The 11,950-nt window shown below is 41.5% G+C and overlaps 1 protein-coding gene across 2 annotated transcripts; it reads left to right on the top strand.

Moving 5' to 3' along the window:
- The first annotated feature begins 748 nt into the window (after positions 1-748).
- Positions 749-11,704, top strand: MTIF2 (mitochondrial translational initiation factor 2). Of its 2 annotated transcripts, XM_005144013.3 has the most exons (14): positions 749-791; positions 2,103-2,334; positions 2,853-2,958; positions 4,223-4,394; positions 4,854-5,014; positions 5,570-5,746; positions 6,273-6,412; positions 7,402-7,526; positions 8,129-8,333; positions 8,937-9,189; positions 9,866-10,006; positions 10,793-10,957; positions 11,157-11,297; positions 11,456-11,704. In XM_005144013.3, exons 2-14 carry the CDS (start codon positions 2,110-2,112, stop codon positions 11,623-11,625), a joined length of 2,181 nt encoding a protein of 726 aa, XP_005144070.2. In that variant the 5' UTR covers positions 749-791; positions 2,103-2,109; the 3' UTR covers positions 11,626-11,704. The 2 variants fall into 2 exon arrangements, with proteins under 2 accessions (XP_005144070.2, XP_030900464.2); XM_031044604.2 differs by lacking the exon at positions 749-791 and having other exon boundaries at positions 2,195-2,334; positions 2,817-2,958.
- The last annotated feature ends 246 nt before the right edge of the window (positions 11,705-11,950 follow it).

Genomic DNA, 11,950 nt, shown 5'->3' with positions numbered 1-11,950 from the left:
TCACCTCCCTGTGCAGGAACACAGACTGCACTGAACAGACTGCACTGAACACCTTTGTACAACCTTTAGTATTTAAGTTTGGGGGTTTTTAACTGTGCTTTACTTTTTAGATTATTTTTCCATTTTTACCTTTGGAGAAACACTCGAGGGCCCTGTGCATTGTCAGGGTATCAGTCCCTGACACATTAATCAGCAGATGTTCTCTTTTGAAATACAGGACACGGTTTCTGGTCATTACCCTGCATCATAAATGAGCTCAGCTCAGTCTCCCCTCTCTTGGGCAGGTTCAAGCCATTCCCCTTGGCCTGTCCCTACATCCCTTGTCCCAAGCCCCTCTCCAGCTTTCCTGCAGCCCCTTTAGGCACTGGAGCTGCTCTCAGGTCTCCCCTTCAGGAGCCTTCTCTTGTCCCCCAGCCCAGCTCTCTCAGCCTGGCTCCAGAGCAGAGCTGCTCCAGCAGCTCCATGACCTCCTCTGGGCTCACTCCATCAGTTCCACATCCCTCTCCTGTTGTTGGACATTGCAAAGAGAAAAGAACATCTCACAGGCAGAAGAACCCCAAATTTAAGTCTGTGTATGTGTGTATGTGTGTGTGTATGTATATGTAGTTACAGACATACAGTATCCAACACCCCCAGCAACGCCTCCGACCCCTCCATCCTGACAGGAGATTTCCCGCCTTCCGTGAGGGGAGGCAGAGCGCACAGGCAGTCACTACTGCGCATGCGCGATGCCCGTGGCGCCGCCCGGCGCCTGCGCAGTAGAGCGGCGGAGCCCGGCGTCAGGCACAGGGGTGAGGTGGGGGGGTGGTTATGGGGTCTCTCTGTGGTATGGGTTGTGTTGGGTCACTGCTGTCCCGGGCGGGCTGCAGGCGGCCTCCGGTGCTGGAGCCCCGGGGAAGGGGGTGAGGGAGGCTGTGACCGTGGGGAAGGCTGCAGCTGCCGGGTCTGCGGTGCTGGTGCGCGGCGCAGGGCCCCTGGCAGCGGGTGAGGGTGTGTGAGGCGGCTGCCCGTGGCCTGCCCTCAGGGGAGCGCAGGTTGTGAGGAGGAAGGTCTGTGGAGCCTGGTGGCTGCTGTGCAGTGCCAGCTATCGGGGAGAGCCCATCCCGGCACTGCTGACCCTGAGAGCCGGGAGTGCTTTCCTTGCTGTCAGCAATCTCCCGTGGGTTTCTGCTCCGTGAGCTTGTCCTGTCACATCCTGACCTTGTGTTAGTTGTCTGTGTATGCAGTCTTGTGGGTTCCTTGGCTTTACTGGTTCTGTCCCTTTAAAGTTCTCATTAGGGAGAAAACCTCACCCAAGTAGTTGGTTTTGGTTGGTTAGTTGTCATCTTACTTCTGCAGGTATATGGTTACAGGAGAGTTGCAGTTGCTTTGGGAGGAACTGATAGCGTTTCACTCATTCGGAGCTGCTTGGAAGCTGGTACAAAGCCACCTCTGAGGGAAGAGATAGAAGATATAGAGCTTGGCATCACTGAGCACAGGGACTTAAATAGCTCTGAACAGGATGAGAAGTTCAAATAGGAGACTTTTGTATACAGGGTAGTGTACAAAATGACCCAAGACAAAGTTAAGATGTGGGATGGTCTGACAGAAGCATCTTGGAAAGCTTAGTTGCTAAGGCAGGATTTAGCCTCAAAAGACAGCTCTGTCCATGTGACAGCACTGGTGTTACTACAGTGCTACAGAGTTTCAGTGGTGGTATATGCTCTTGTAAGAAGCATACTGCCGATGTGGTTTACAGAGAGGTTTGTTGCACCTGGATAACTACTGGTACAGAACTAGCCATGTGAATGTCCCTTTTTCCTAGGTAATGTCAACCCAAAATGTAAATAGTTCATATTAAAGGTGAGTGGAGGAAGGTGTAAGATTTGTAAGCTGTGGCAATATTAGTAGATCTGTGTGTCCACATTGGAATAATGGAGGAAAACAAAGAACTGAAGGGAACTGAAAAAACAGAGCAGTTACTGAACAGATCAACTTTTTCAGCATTAAAAGGCCTGTTTTGAAACACAACACTCTGTGCCTTGTGTTCCTGCCTGTATTATCACAGGGAAGAGTATCTTTCAGCTTTGAGTCTGATTTCAATGTGTCCTTTGTATTTGCAGTGAGGAAATGAATCGGGGGTTGATACTGAAGTTTGAGAATCTATTGCAGTTACGTGGTACTTGTCGGCAGCTGCAGACTCTGTCCTACAGGAAAGTTTCCAGGGCACAATGGAAGCCTGTGCAGTCATCTGCACATCCCGTGGGATCCATCCTTCTGTATCCACACTTCTGGCACAAAGACAAATCAATCAGTATCGCCTTATCACAGCGCAGACATCTAGCTACAAAGGAGGTGACTAACAGCATCCAGTGATCTCTGGGTTTATGTGGAAAGTGCAAGAGCTCAGTTTGAAGATTCTAATTAGAGAAAGAAGAGCTTTATTAATGAATATAGAGGAGCTTTTACAAATGTATAAGACAGAATGTACTTAATATATGACTACAGCATGACTTCCTCTCAAATGTTAAAGTGTTTATACCAGCAACATCATGAATCCTGCAGAGGCAGGAGGAAGTTAGTTATTACAAACAGAAATGAAAAATATTTTGTTAATTTTTCCCCTGGTTTTGCAATATTCAGAATGAAAAAGATTAAATGTAGTATCCTGTACATTTTAAATATTCATCATGGTGTGTTAAGTCATTAATTTATCATAGTTTATTAGTGTCATAGTAAAAATACATATTTACATCATATGGCTTGATTTTTTTACATCAGTGATTTACATAATTGTCTTTTTAATATTGTTTTTATTATTTCTTACTTTATGCCAGCTTTGTGTTCCTATATATGTGTCTAATTCCATGTAGGAGACAAAAAAGAAGAAAAAGAAAGTACTGCTAACAAAAGGTGAAGTGGAGATAAGGCAGAAGATGACTGTTGAGGAACTTGCACAAGCTATGGGTAAAGACATAGGTGAGACCCTGCTCTGTTGTTTAAGATCAAATGAAACACAGCAGTTAAAATCTGTCATGCCACTTTCAAGAGTGGCAAAGGGAAGGATGTCTATTATGGCATTAGTCAGTGGTTGCTAATCTCTCCCTTAGCAAGGTAAATTGTGCCCATACCAAAGGAAATGTTGGTAGACATGATGGCAAACTAAAGAGAAAAAATCAGGCCATGCAAATTACCAGACAAGACACTTTAATGTGAAGAAGCCAGGACTGTCTTCCATCTCCAGTAGGAAGGCTTCAGATCCTCATGAACTGCTCTTCATGACTGTATTTTCTGAGTGCCAAAGTATTCTGGGAGGAAAGACACTGCACCCTGGTTTGTCAGTGCTGGACCCCTGTGAGTAAAGAATCTGTGGGTAAAAAGAGAAGGCATAAAAGAGCTTCAGCCTGTAATCCAACCGTTGGGTCTTGGGTTCAGGAGCAATATGTATTTCATTAAAACAAGTCGTTTGATTAACTGTGAATGGGAAGGACTGGTCTGGAAACACTCCCCACTCAAGTGACTGCCTTAACACTGGGCTTACAGAAGCAGGCTTGTTCTTTTAACCCCACAAACCATTTGGGTTCCACAGTGGCTCAGCTTGACCTGTTTTCAGTGGCATTTTGGGGGTTATTATCATGTTTTGACTACTGACATTTGGAATAACTCCATACTTGTATAATACCAATCTCCAATCTCTTTTTATGCAAAAAGATGGGTACTTTTTGTGGCAAACTGTCCTCTCAGCAAGGAGGAGAGAAGCAGAAAAGTCTGTCATGTCTTGCTGTACAGATAGATTTGTAATATTATTAGGTCAGTGTACAGCAATTGTTGACTAATGCATTATGTTCTGTATTTCTGCTACCAAAGAAGGGGGCATATGAACAGATTTATCAAATTTCCTCCCTCCTTGAATCATTGCTTTGCTGCTTGGCTTACATGAGTTTAGTTGTTTCCTTCTCAGGGGTTAATGGAAAAGCAAGCTCTGAAAATCTGAGCGAAAAATAAGATTGCAGTATCTAATAAGATAGTCGTTTTCAGTAGATGCTTCTCAGTCAAGTTCTTCTTTGTAAGTCTGTAGCATGACAGGGACTTGCAGATCAATCTAAAGGCAAAATGCTTTGTGAATGAAATTTATTAGCATGATATAAACGACTAATGAAAAAGCCTTAAATTGTATGAAGTGGGATGTTTTTGTCCCACGTTTTTGTGGATATAATTGTTAAATGTCTTTATCATTTTACAGATCATATTTATGAAGCGCTGCTATACACAGACATTAACCTTGATTCACTAGAACCAGATTCCATCTTATATGAAGACCACATCAAGATAATTGTTAAAAAGTCAGGAATGAAGTATAAATCAGCAAAACTGAAAGAGGAAAAAGAAAGAGAAAACACAGATGCTGTCAAGAGGCAAGTTGTGAACTGCTCTTTTTGGTTCTTTTTATCCTACTTACTCCTGCAGGTGTTTTTTATACGCTGTATTTCCGTTGTTCTGGTGATATGTTGGTAATACCTGATACAGTCATGATCTGGTAATATTTAACAGGGAGGTTTTACTATTTTGATTTCTTTGGTCATAAAGTTGGTACTTGGATTTGGTTTTATTTAGGTGAGCTTTTTCTGTGCTGTTCCCTGGAGAAAAGTGACCCCTTCTTTGCCTTACTGAATTGCTGTATTAATTGCTGCAGTAAGACTGAATACTAACAGAGCTAACTGTGGGGTGTAGCTGGGAGTTGTGATATCAGTGAGGAGACTCACCCATTCATCACTGAGTTCTGGTAGATGGCTCTTTCTAAGGCATAGTGGGTGTGCATATCACTCAATGAACTTCTTTGGTATTTACAAACCACCTCATTGCTGTAATTGTAGGCCTCCTGCAGACCCAGCAGTACTGACTCCCAGACCGCCTGTTGTTACCATCTTGGGCCACGTAGATCATGGGAAAACAACCTTACTTGACAGCCTGCGAAAAACTCAGGTGGCAGCAACGGAAGCAGGAGGCATCACCCAGCACATTGGTGCTTTCCTTGGTATGAATCATGTCTACACGCTTGTGTAGAAACCAACTTACTCTCCATCTTGCAACTCGGGCTGACTTTCTGCCAGTTCTGTGGGGAAAAATCTTGCAACATAAACAGTGTATATGTAAGCAGTGAAAAAGGAAATCATCAATTGTGGTAACTGTCATAACTGTGTGGATGGAACTTAGAAGTGGCTTGTCTGCACAGTTGATATTAGACTAAGTGTTCAAGGCCAGGTTGGACGGGGCTTGAAGCAACCTGCTCCAGAGGGAGGTGTCTGTGCTGGTGGCCGGGGGTTAGAACTGGATGAGCTTTAAGGTCCCTTCCAACACAAACTTTGATACTACTATGATTCTTCTTTGAATTATTGAAGATTCCATGACACTTTTTCTTCCCTGAAGAGTTAAAAGCAGGTTTTGCTCCATGCCAAAAGTTATCCATCTGCCTCAAATATGTCATTATTATTAAAAACAGTTCTTAAAGAAGTGATGCTTGATTTACAGTAGGTCAAATAAAGTTCTGAGAAATGCTGATTTTAAATGTACCGTATTCATTTGTTCACAGTGCATTTGCCTTCTGGGGAAAAGATAACTTTTCTGGATACTCCTGGACATGCAGCTTTTTCAGCCATGAGAGCAAGAGGTACCCTTGTTACTGACATCGTCATACTGGTCGTAGCAGCAGAAGATGGAGTAATGCAACAAACTATAGAATCCATTCAACATGCTAAAAATGCAGGAGGTAAAGTGTTCACCTTGTTAATATTACACTTTGGAGTGGCAAGTCCAGTACTCAAAGTAAAGGTACAAGATGTGTGTTACTGTGCAGGTTTAACAGTGAATACTTTGCGAATGTTTATTTACTTCTCAAAATGAACTCCTTGGACTGGAGTCCACACACTTGGGAAGTAATTCTTGTAATCCCCTTCCTTCTTCCTTGGGAAGGTGTTTGAAAATGTACTGAATGTTGCAGTAATACATAAAGATATTAAAATACTAAGGTTTTTGTAGGACTTGCATGTTTGTGAGAACCCCCTCATAGGGTGTGGCTGTGGGGGTTACTGGGGCTGATTTTCCTCTTCCATAGTAAGATAACTCCTCCAGCTTACTTGTGGTAGTTCAGATCTCAGTGCCTACTCAGGGAATAGGCACAAAGTGAGGTCGTATGCTCTGAGTGGCCATAACCTGCTCTAACCTTTTATTGCAGTTGTGTTATTAGCAGCAATGTTTGGTTAGCTTGGTAATGAGTTTGTGTGTTCTCCTTTTAGTTCCTCTTATCCTTGCCATTAACAAATGTGACAAACCTGAAGCTGATCCTGAAAGAGTAAAGAAGGAATTGCTGGCCTATGATGTGGTCTGTGAAGAGTTTGGAGGTGATGTTCAAGCTGTAAATATTTCTGCACTCAAGGTAAAGTTTTGGTGGAAAGAATGATGGTGTTCATGGGTGTCTAATACATGCATACAGCTGCATTTTTGTCAGCTGGAAAATAAAATGCTAATCATCCTTGTATTTGACACCTTATCATGAGCTAAGTGCTGCTGGCTCTCACCAGAATCATTTACAACATCCTCCTGTCATATTTAGAGGCTCAGACCTTCAGTCAGCAATAATATATCAATTTCCTTCTGGTTATTTTTTCAGGTTAATGCTAATTGCTGTTTCCTGGTATATTTGCTCACTGTATGAAATCAGAATCAAGGTTGTTGATAGTGCTATGCAGGAAGAGGAAAATTCAGACAAGAGTGAATGAGTATTTTCCTAACACGTGCCTAATCACAGGAATGTAGTTCTGTAGTGATCTTGCAGGATTTACCATAATCCTGGCAAACAACTGAGAGCTACAAAGTGAAAATACAAGTAAAATCAGGACTTTACTTTTGTGGTGGCCAAAGCAGCTTTGGCCAAACTGCTGCAGCAGCATCATCCTTATTGGTGGCTTTCCAAATGCATCCCAAGTAATTTTCTAAGTTTTCAGGCAAGTTCAAGACCCTTTGAAGCCATGTCCTTATACTTTAAAATAGCCATACATAAAAATGGCATCTTCATTCACCTCTATAGCACACATTGTTGCCCTGTTTCATGTAGATCTGGATCTGCTGACAGCTGGCTTGTGGTATCTGTTCTCAAAACCAAAATGTAATTAGAACAAACTGGGGGGAAAAGAGAAGAAAACAGACCAACAATTTTGTCTCTATGGTGTCCTGGAATCTTGACTGGGTGGTCGATATCACCAAGTTTCAGTTTGGGTGGTTTGGTTAGTTGGGGTTTTTGGGGGTTGTTTGGTTGTGTTTTGGGTTTGTTTTTCAATTTGCATTCCTAATACACTTGTAGCAAATTATTGCAAGGTTTATAATTAATATAAATATATATATTTGTGTGTATATGGTTTTATACAGGGTGAAAACTTGATGGTTTTAGCAGAAGCAACTGTTGCTTTAGCAGAGATATTAGAGCTGAAGGCAGATCCCACAGGTCTGGTAGAGGGGACTGTAATCGAGTCTCGCAAAGACAAAGGGAAGGGGTAAGTAACCTGCTTCCTTTTCAGCTTTAATGAAGCAACTTGTAACAGTGCAGACACTGTTCAGTTGGTTTGTACCTCAGGATTTTTGTTTAACATTGAGCTTTCTGTTGTTGGTAAACTGTAGCAGTTTCTTTGCAGTGTTTGTGACTGAAGCATTGAATTGTTACTGTACAGCATGAGAGGCAGAAAAAGAAGCTATATAGTGATAGGGCAAAATTCATCATCTCACTGAAGTTAAATCCTGTGAGCACAGGAAATAGCTTAAAACGCTACAACAGATGCAATTTTTTAAAGTTTCATTAAAAATAGGAATGACAAAGTTTAATATTCGTAATACATACACAATTTCTGGTGAATTATGTGTAACATGACATTGTGCTCTTTCAAATATCATAGTTCCTTTGCAGATTCTCTGGTAACAACGTGTGTTTTGCCCTCTAAAAATAAACTGAATTCTAGAAAGTTGTTGGGGTTTGGGGTTTTTTTTGGTGGTGAGTTCACTTAATGTGTTAAATGTGTTTTCTTACTAAAGCTAAATGCAAAAAATGGAAGAAGAGTCACTTTAATTTTGCCTGTTAATTCTCTCCTCTGCTCTTCACTAGTTCAGTTACCACAGCCATCATCCAAAGAGGAACTCTGCGAAAAGGCTGTGTTCTGGTTGCAGGGAAGACATGGGCAAAAGTGCGTTTCATGTTTGATGAGAATGGCAAGGCTGTAGATGCAGCATCTCCAGGCATCCCAGTGGAAATCATGGGCTGGAAGGATGTCCCTTCAGCAGGAGACGAGATCCTTGAAGTAGAATCTGAGGTACAGAAAGACCTTTGGAAAACTCACACTGCATTGAGGTGGAGGGGAAGGCGCTGAGTGAAAAACAAATCATAGCTTTCATTGTAAATAACCTGGATAATTTGGTGAAAGATGAAGGATGAGCATGGGTATTGAGACCTGAACTAGGTGCTCTGAAAGAGGAATATCCAGGATATGTTCTGTGTTCCCTTCCTAAAAGGCACAGAAGACTTTTATACGATCACACTATTAACCTGAGAAACAATCCACTGCTTAATTATATCAGTGTTTTAATTTTAGAATCAGAGAACTAGTTTCTGTCAAGAACATGCATAAAACACAGCTTGAAATGGGTGTGGTGAGAGCTGGCCAAACACCACATGGAATAATGAACTATAATTCTTTTCTGCAGTGCATAGTTACCGTAAGAATAAGCCTTGAGTCATGTTGTAACCCAGGAAAGAAACTATTGTGGTTATTCTCTGCCATACTTGCAGCAAAATCTGCTGTTAAGTGTGAAATTAAATGAGTGAGCCTGTAGAAAAGATGCAGAATGCTGAAGCTGCATTATTGTGGAGTTTTCTGGTGCAGTGCTATGAATGATGTTTCTTTCTTCCTGCCCAGCAAAGGGCGCATGAAGTTGTGGCTTGGAGAACCTATGTTGAACAACAAGAGAAGCTGAAAAAGGACATGGAAGTTATTGAGGCAAAGCAAAAGGAGCACAGGATGGAATATGAGAAGAAGCACCAGCAGCTAGCCCATCTGACCTGGAGGCAGAGGAAGGCGGTGTTGTACAAGGAGAACAAGCGTGTCATGCTTTTAAAGCCTAAAGAGAAAACAGAGATGGACAAAAACGTGCTCTCGGTAATTGTTAAAGGTGCTGCTCTATTCTGTTTAAACATTGGTTCTGTGTTTCTCAAATGCTCAGTTTGAAGCATAGCACTAAACTAGTAAGAACATTCTGTTACCAGCAGTTTGATCAGTGCAAACCTGAACAGGTTATTGAACCTCTCTGTCAGAGGATGGGCATCTAAAACCACCCGGTGGTCAGAAGGATATACTTCCAGCAGGGACAGAGAAACAGGAAAATTACAAGGCGGAACCCCTTACCCAGAAACTGCTGAGTAAAACCCATATAAGTGTCTCTAGATATAAATATATATTAAAAATATGTATATCAAAAGAATTAAGTACAAGCTATATGAGCAGCAGTACTGCATCAGCAAAATGGAGGACAAGAACAATTAGGTATTAGTTAAAGTGGGACAGGGAGAACATCTAGTGATACACAGTGACAGCAGTAGCTGATAAACCACGCAAACCTGACCTGAAAATGACTGATGTAGATCCTCTGTCCTGCTGTATTTATTGAATTAATTTTTGGCATTAATAAACTTGTTAGGTGTGTTTTAACATACTGCTGAAAATACAGTAAGAATGATGGATGTCAAAAGACTTCCTGTTGCATAGTGTGGAGTTGCCAAGTGCTTAGTTCTACTTCAGTGTTTCTCTGATGTGTACAAAGTGAGCAGTGCTTCTGTTTATACACACAGGTGATGTGGATGGATCTGTTGAAGCTATTCTGAACATTCTGGACAGCTACGATGCTGACAACGAATGTAAATTGGATATCGTTCACTTTGGAATGGGAGATATCAGTGAAACTGATATAAGTCTTGCTGAATCATTTAATGGTGCGTGTTTAAAAATGGATTTACAATTAGTACAAGTTGTTTATTGAAATGGGTAGGACTCATTCTGGTTTTGTTCTCTCAATAATTATCAGCAGCATCAGTAAGGTAAACTTGTATCTTAATTTTTCCTTCAACATCAGACAGTGCAGGCAGGGGAGACTAGAAATACCACAAACCAGAAGGACTTGTGGCAAGTTGAACTGTTAAACTCTGACTCTTCACTCAGGTTGTTTTATGATGCTCAAACAGGGCAAAGCGGGAAAAGTAGGCTACAAAAGAATTCCCTTTTGCTCAGGGAGGTAATTGGAAAGACTGTGTTGGAAGTTGTTCCCACATATGTCCTGTAATGCTCACCTGCTGTAGAACATAGGGTCATTGCACCTGTGATAGTCCACAGGTGGACAAGAATGATTTAGTTAACTTCCAGCTTGATTTGACAACTAAGCTGTTTTTCCAGCCCCAGAATGGGAGGTCATTGTCCTTCACATGTGCTCAGGTGAGTTGTAAGCATTAGTTTCTGCTTTGACACCTACAGTTCTATCACAGGTGAATATTCTCTTAAGGCTTTTTGAGCCATTAGCTTTGATTCAAGGTTAGTAGCAGTCCATGTGCAATAGTGGAAGAAGTAAATGGTCTGTCCTTAAAAGGGAAGTAGTAAAATGCTGGGTTTTGTTTCGCTAACCACTTATTCTACCCTGTCCTTGCAAATGCAACATTACAGAATGGACTTCCTGGTTAAAGCATGATCCCTTGTAGTCATCACTTGCTGATTGTTTTATTTACCAGGTGTTATATATGGATTCAGTGTGAAAGCCAATGAAAGCATTAAACAGCTGGCTGCTAAAAAGGGAATAAAAATTAAACTTCACAATATCATCTACAAACTTGTTGATGACTTGAAAGAGGAGTTGAATAGCAGGCTGCCCCACACTGTGGTGGAGAATACAATAGGTGAGTTTTCATGGACTGAGAAATTCTTGCTCCCTAATGTGGCCTAAGGTTTATTCTCTAATGAAGTGTTCCTATTGAATCAAGTATTTCATATTCTCCTATATCTGTTATAAAGCTTGGTCAGTGGAGGAGTGAAGCTTGCTTCTGCTCATTGTCAGTTTCCTATTCTCATCACCCTCATACAACTTTTTCCTTTCAGGGGAAGCTTCTGTTCTCAACATCTTCTCTGTAACAGTAGGGAAAAACAAAATTCCAGTTGCTGGATGCAGGGTACAGAAGGGGCTGCTGGACAAGAAAATGAAGTTCAAGTTAATCCGCAAGAGGGATGTTATCTGGAAAGGTAAGTGGCATGGCCACAAAACAAGAATTGTGTCCAAGCACTGCTGGTGACCTGTGAAGTTAGTGCAAAATGTACATGCCATATTCACAACAGATGGGCAAAACAAAACACCCCCTCTGATATTGGTGACCTTCTCTGATGCACTTTTGTCTTTGTAGGATCTTTATCATCACTGAAGCATCTTAAAGATGATGTCCAGGTTATAAAAGCAGGCATGGATTGTGGATTAAGTTTGGACAAGAATATAGAATTCGTTATTGGAGATGAAATTATTTGTTATGAAGAAAAAGAAGTTCCACAGACAACTTCCTGGGATCCAGGATTTTAAAAGGCACTAACACTAAAGGACATGTATTGTTCCTGGCTGGCCTTCAACTCTTAACATTAAATGGACTTTCAAAGATACACATGAGCTTCCTCCTATCTGATGTTTATGTAACAATGTTCTGCTTTTAAATGTCAGCAACCACCTTAACTCACTGGAACATGAGATAAACTGTAACAATTGACATCAAGCAGCTCAAGCATTTGAAACCATCACCCTCTATTTATGTCTATTGGTTCCAGATAGCCAATCTTCTTTCTCCCCCTCCTCAGTGCTGCTATAAAATTTCTCAGTATGTATTAAGACTCTACTACCCTTTTCTCTAGCA

This window comes from Melopsittacus undulatus, chromosome 3 (genome assembly GCF_012275295.1).
Source record: "Melopsittacus undulatus isolate bMelUnd1 chromosome 3, bMelUnd1.mat.Z, whole genome shotgun sequence".
NCBI lineage: Eukaryota > Metazoa > Chordata > Aves > Psittaciformes > Psittaculidae > Melopsittacus > Melopsittacus undulatus.
The sequence above is the reverse complement of the archived record's forward strand: the minus strand, read 5'-3'. Positions and strand labels throughout refer to the sequence as shown.

What these genes read in the sequence shown, in the direction of transcription:
- MTIF2 (XM_005144013.3), top strand. Translation starts at nt 2,110, where the DNA reads ATGAATCGGGGGTTGATACTGAAGTTTGAGAATCTATTGCAGTTACGT. An exon ending in ACATGCTAAAAATGCAGGAG is followed by an intron (nt 5,747 to 6,272) that starts GTAAAGTGTTCA and finishes TTCTCCTTTTAG; the next exon opens with TTCCTCTTATCCTTGCCATT. An exon ending in TCTTGCTGAATCATTTAATG is followed by an intron (nt 10,007 to 10,792) that starts GTGCGTGTTTAA and finishes TTTATTTACCAG; the next exon opens with GTGTTATATATGGATTCAGT.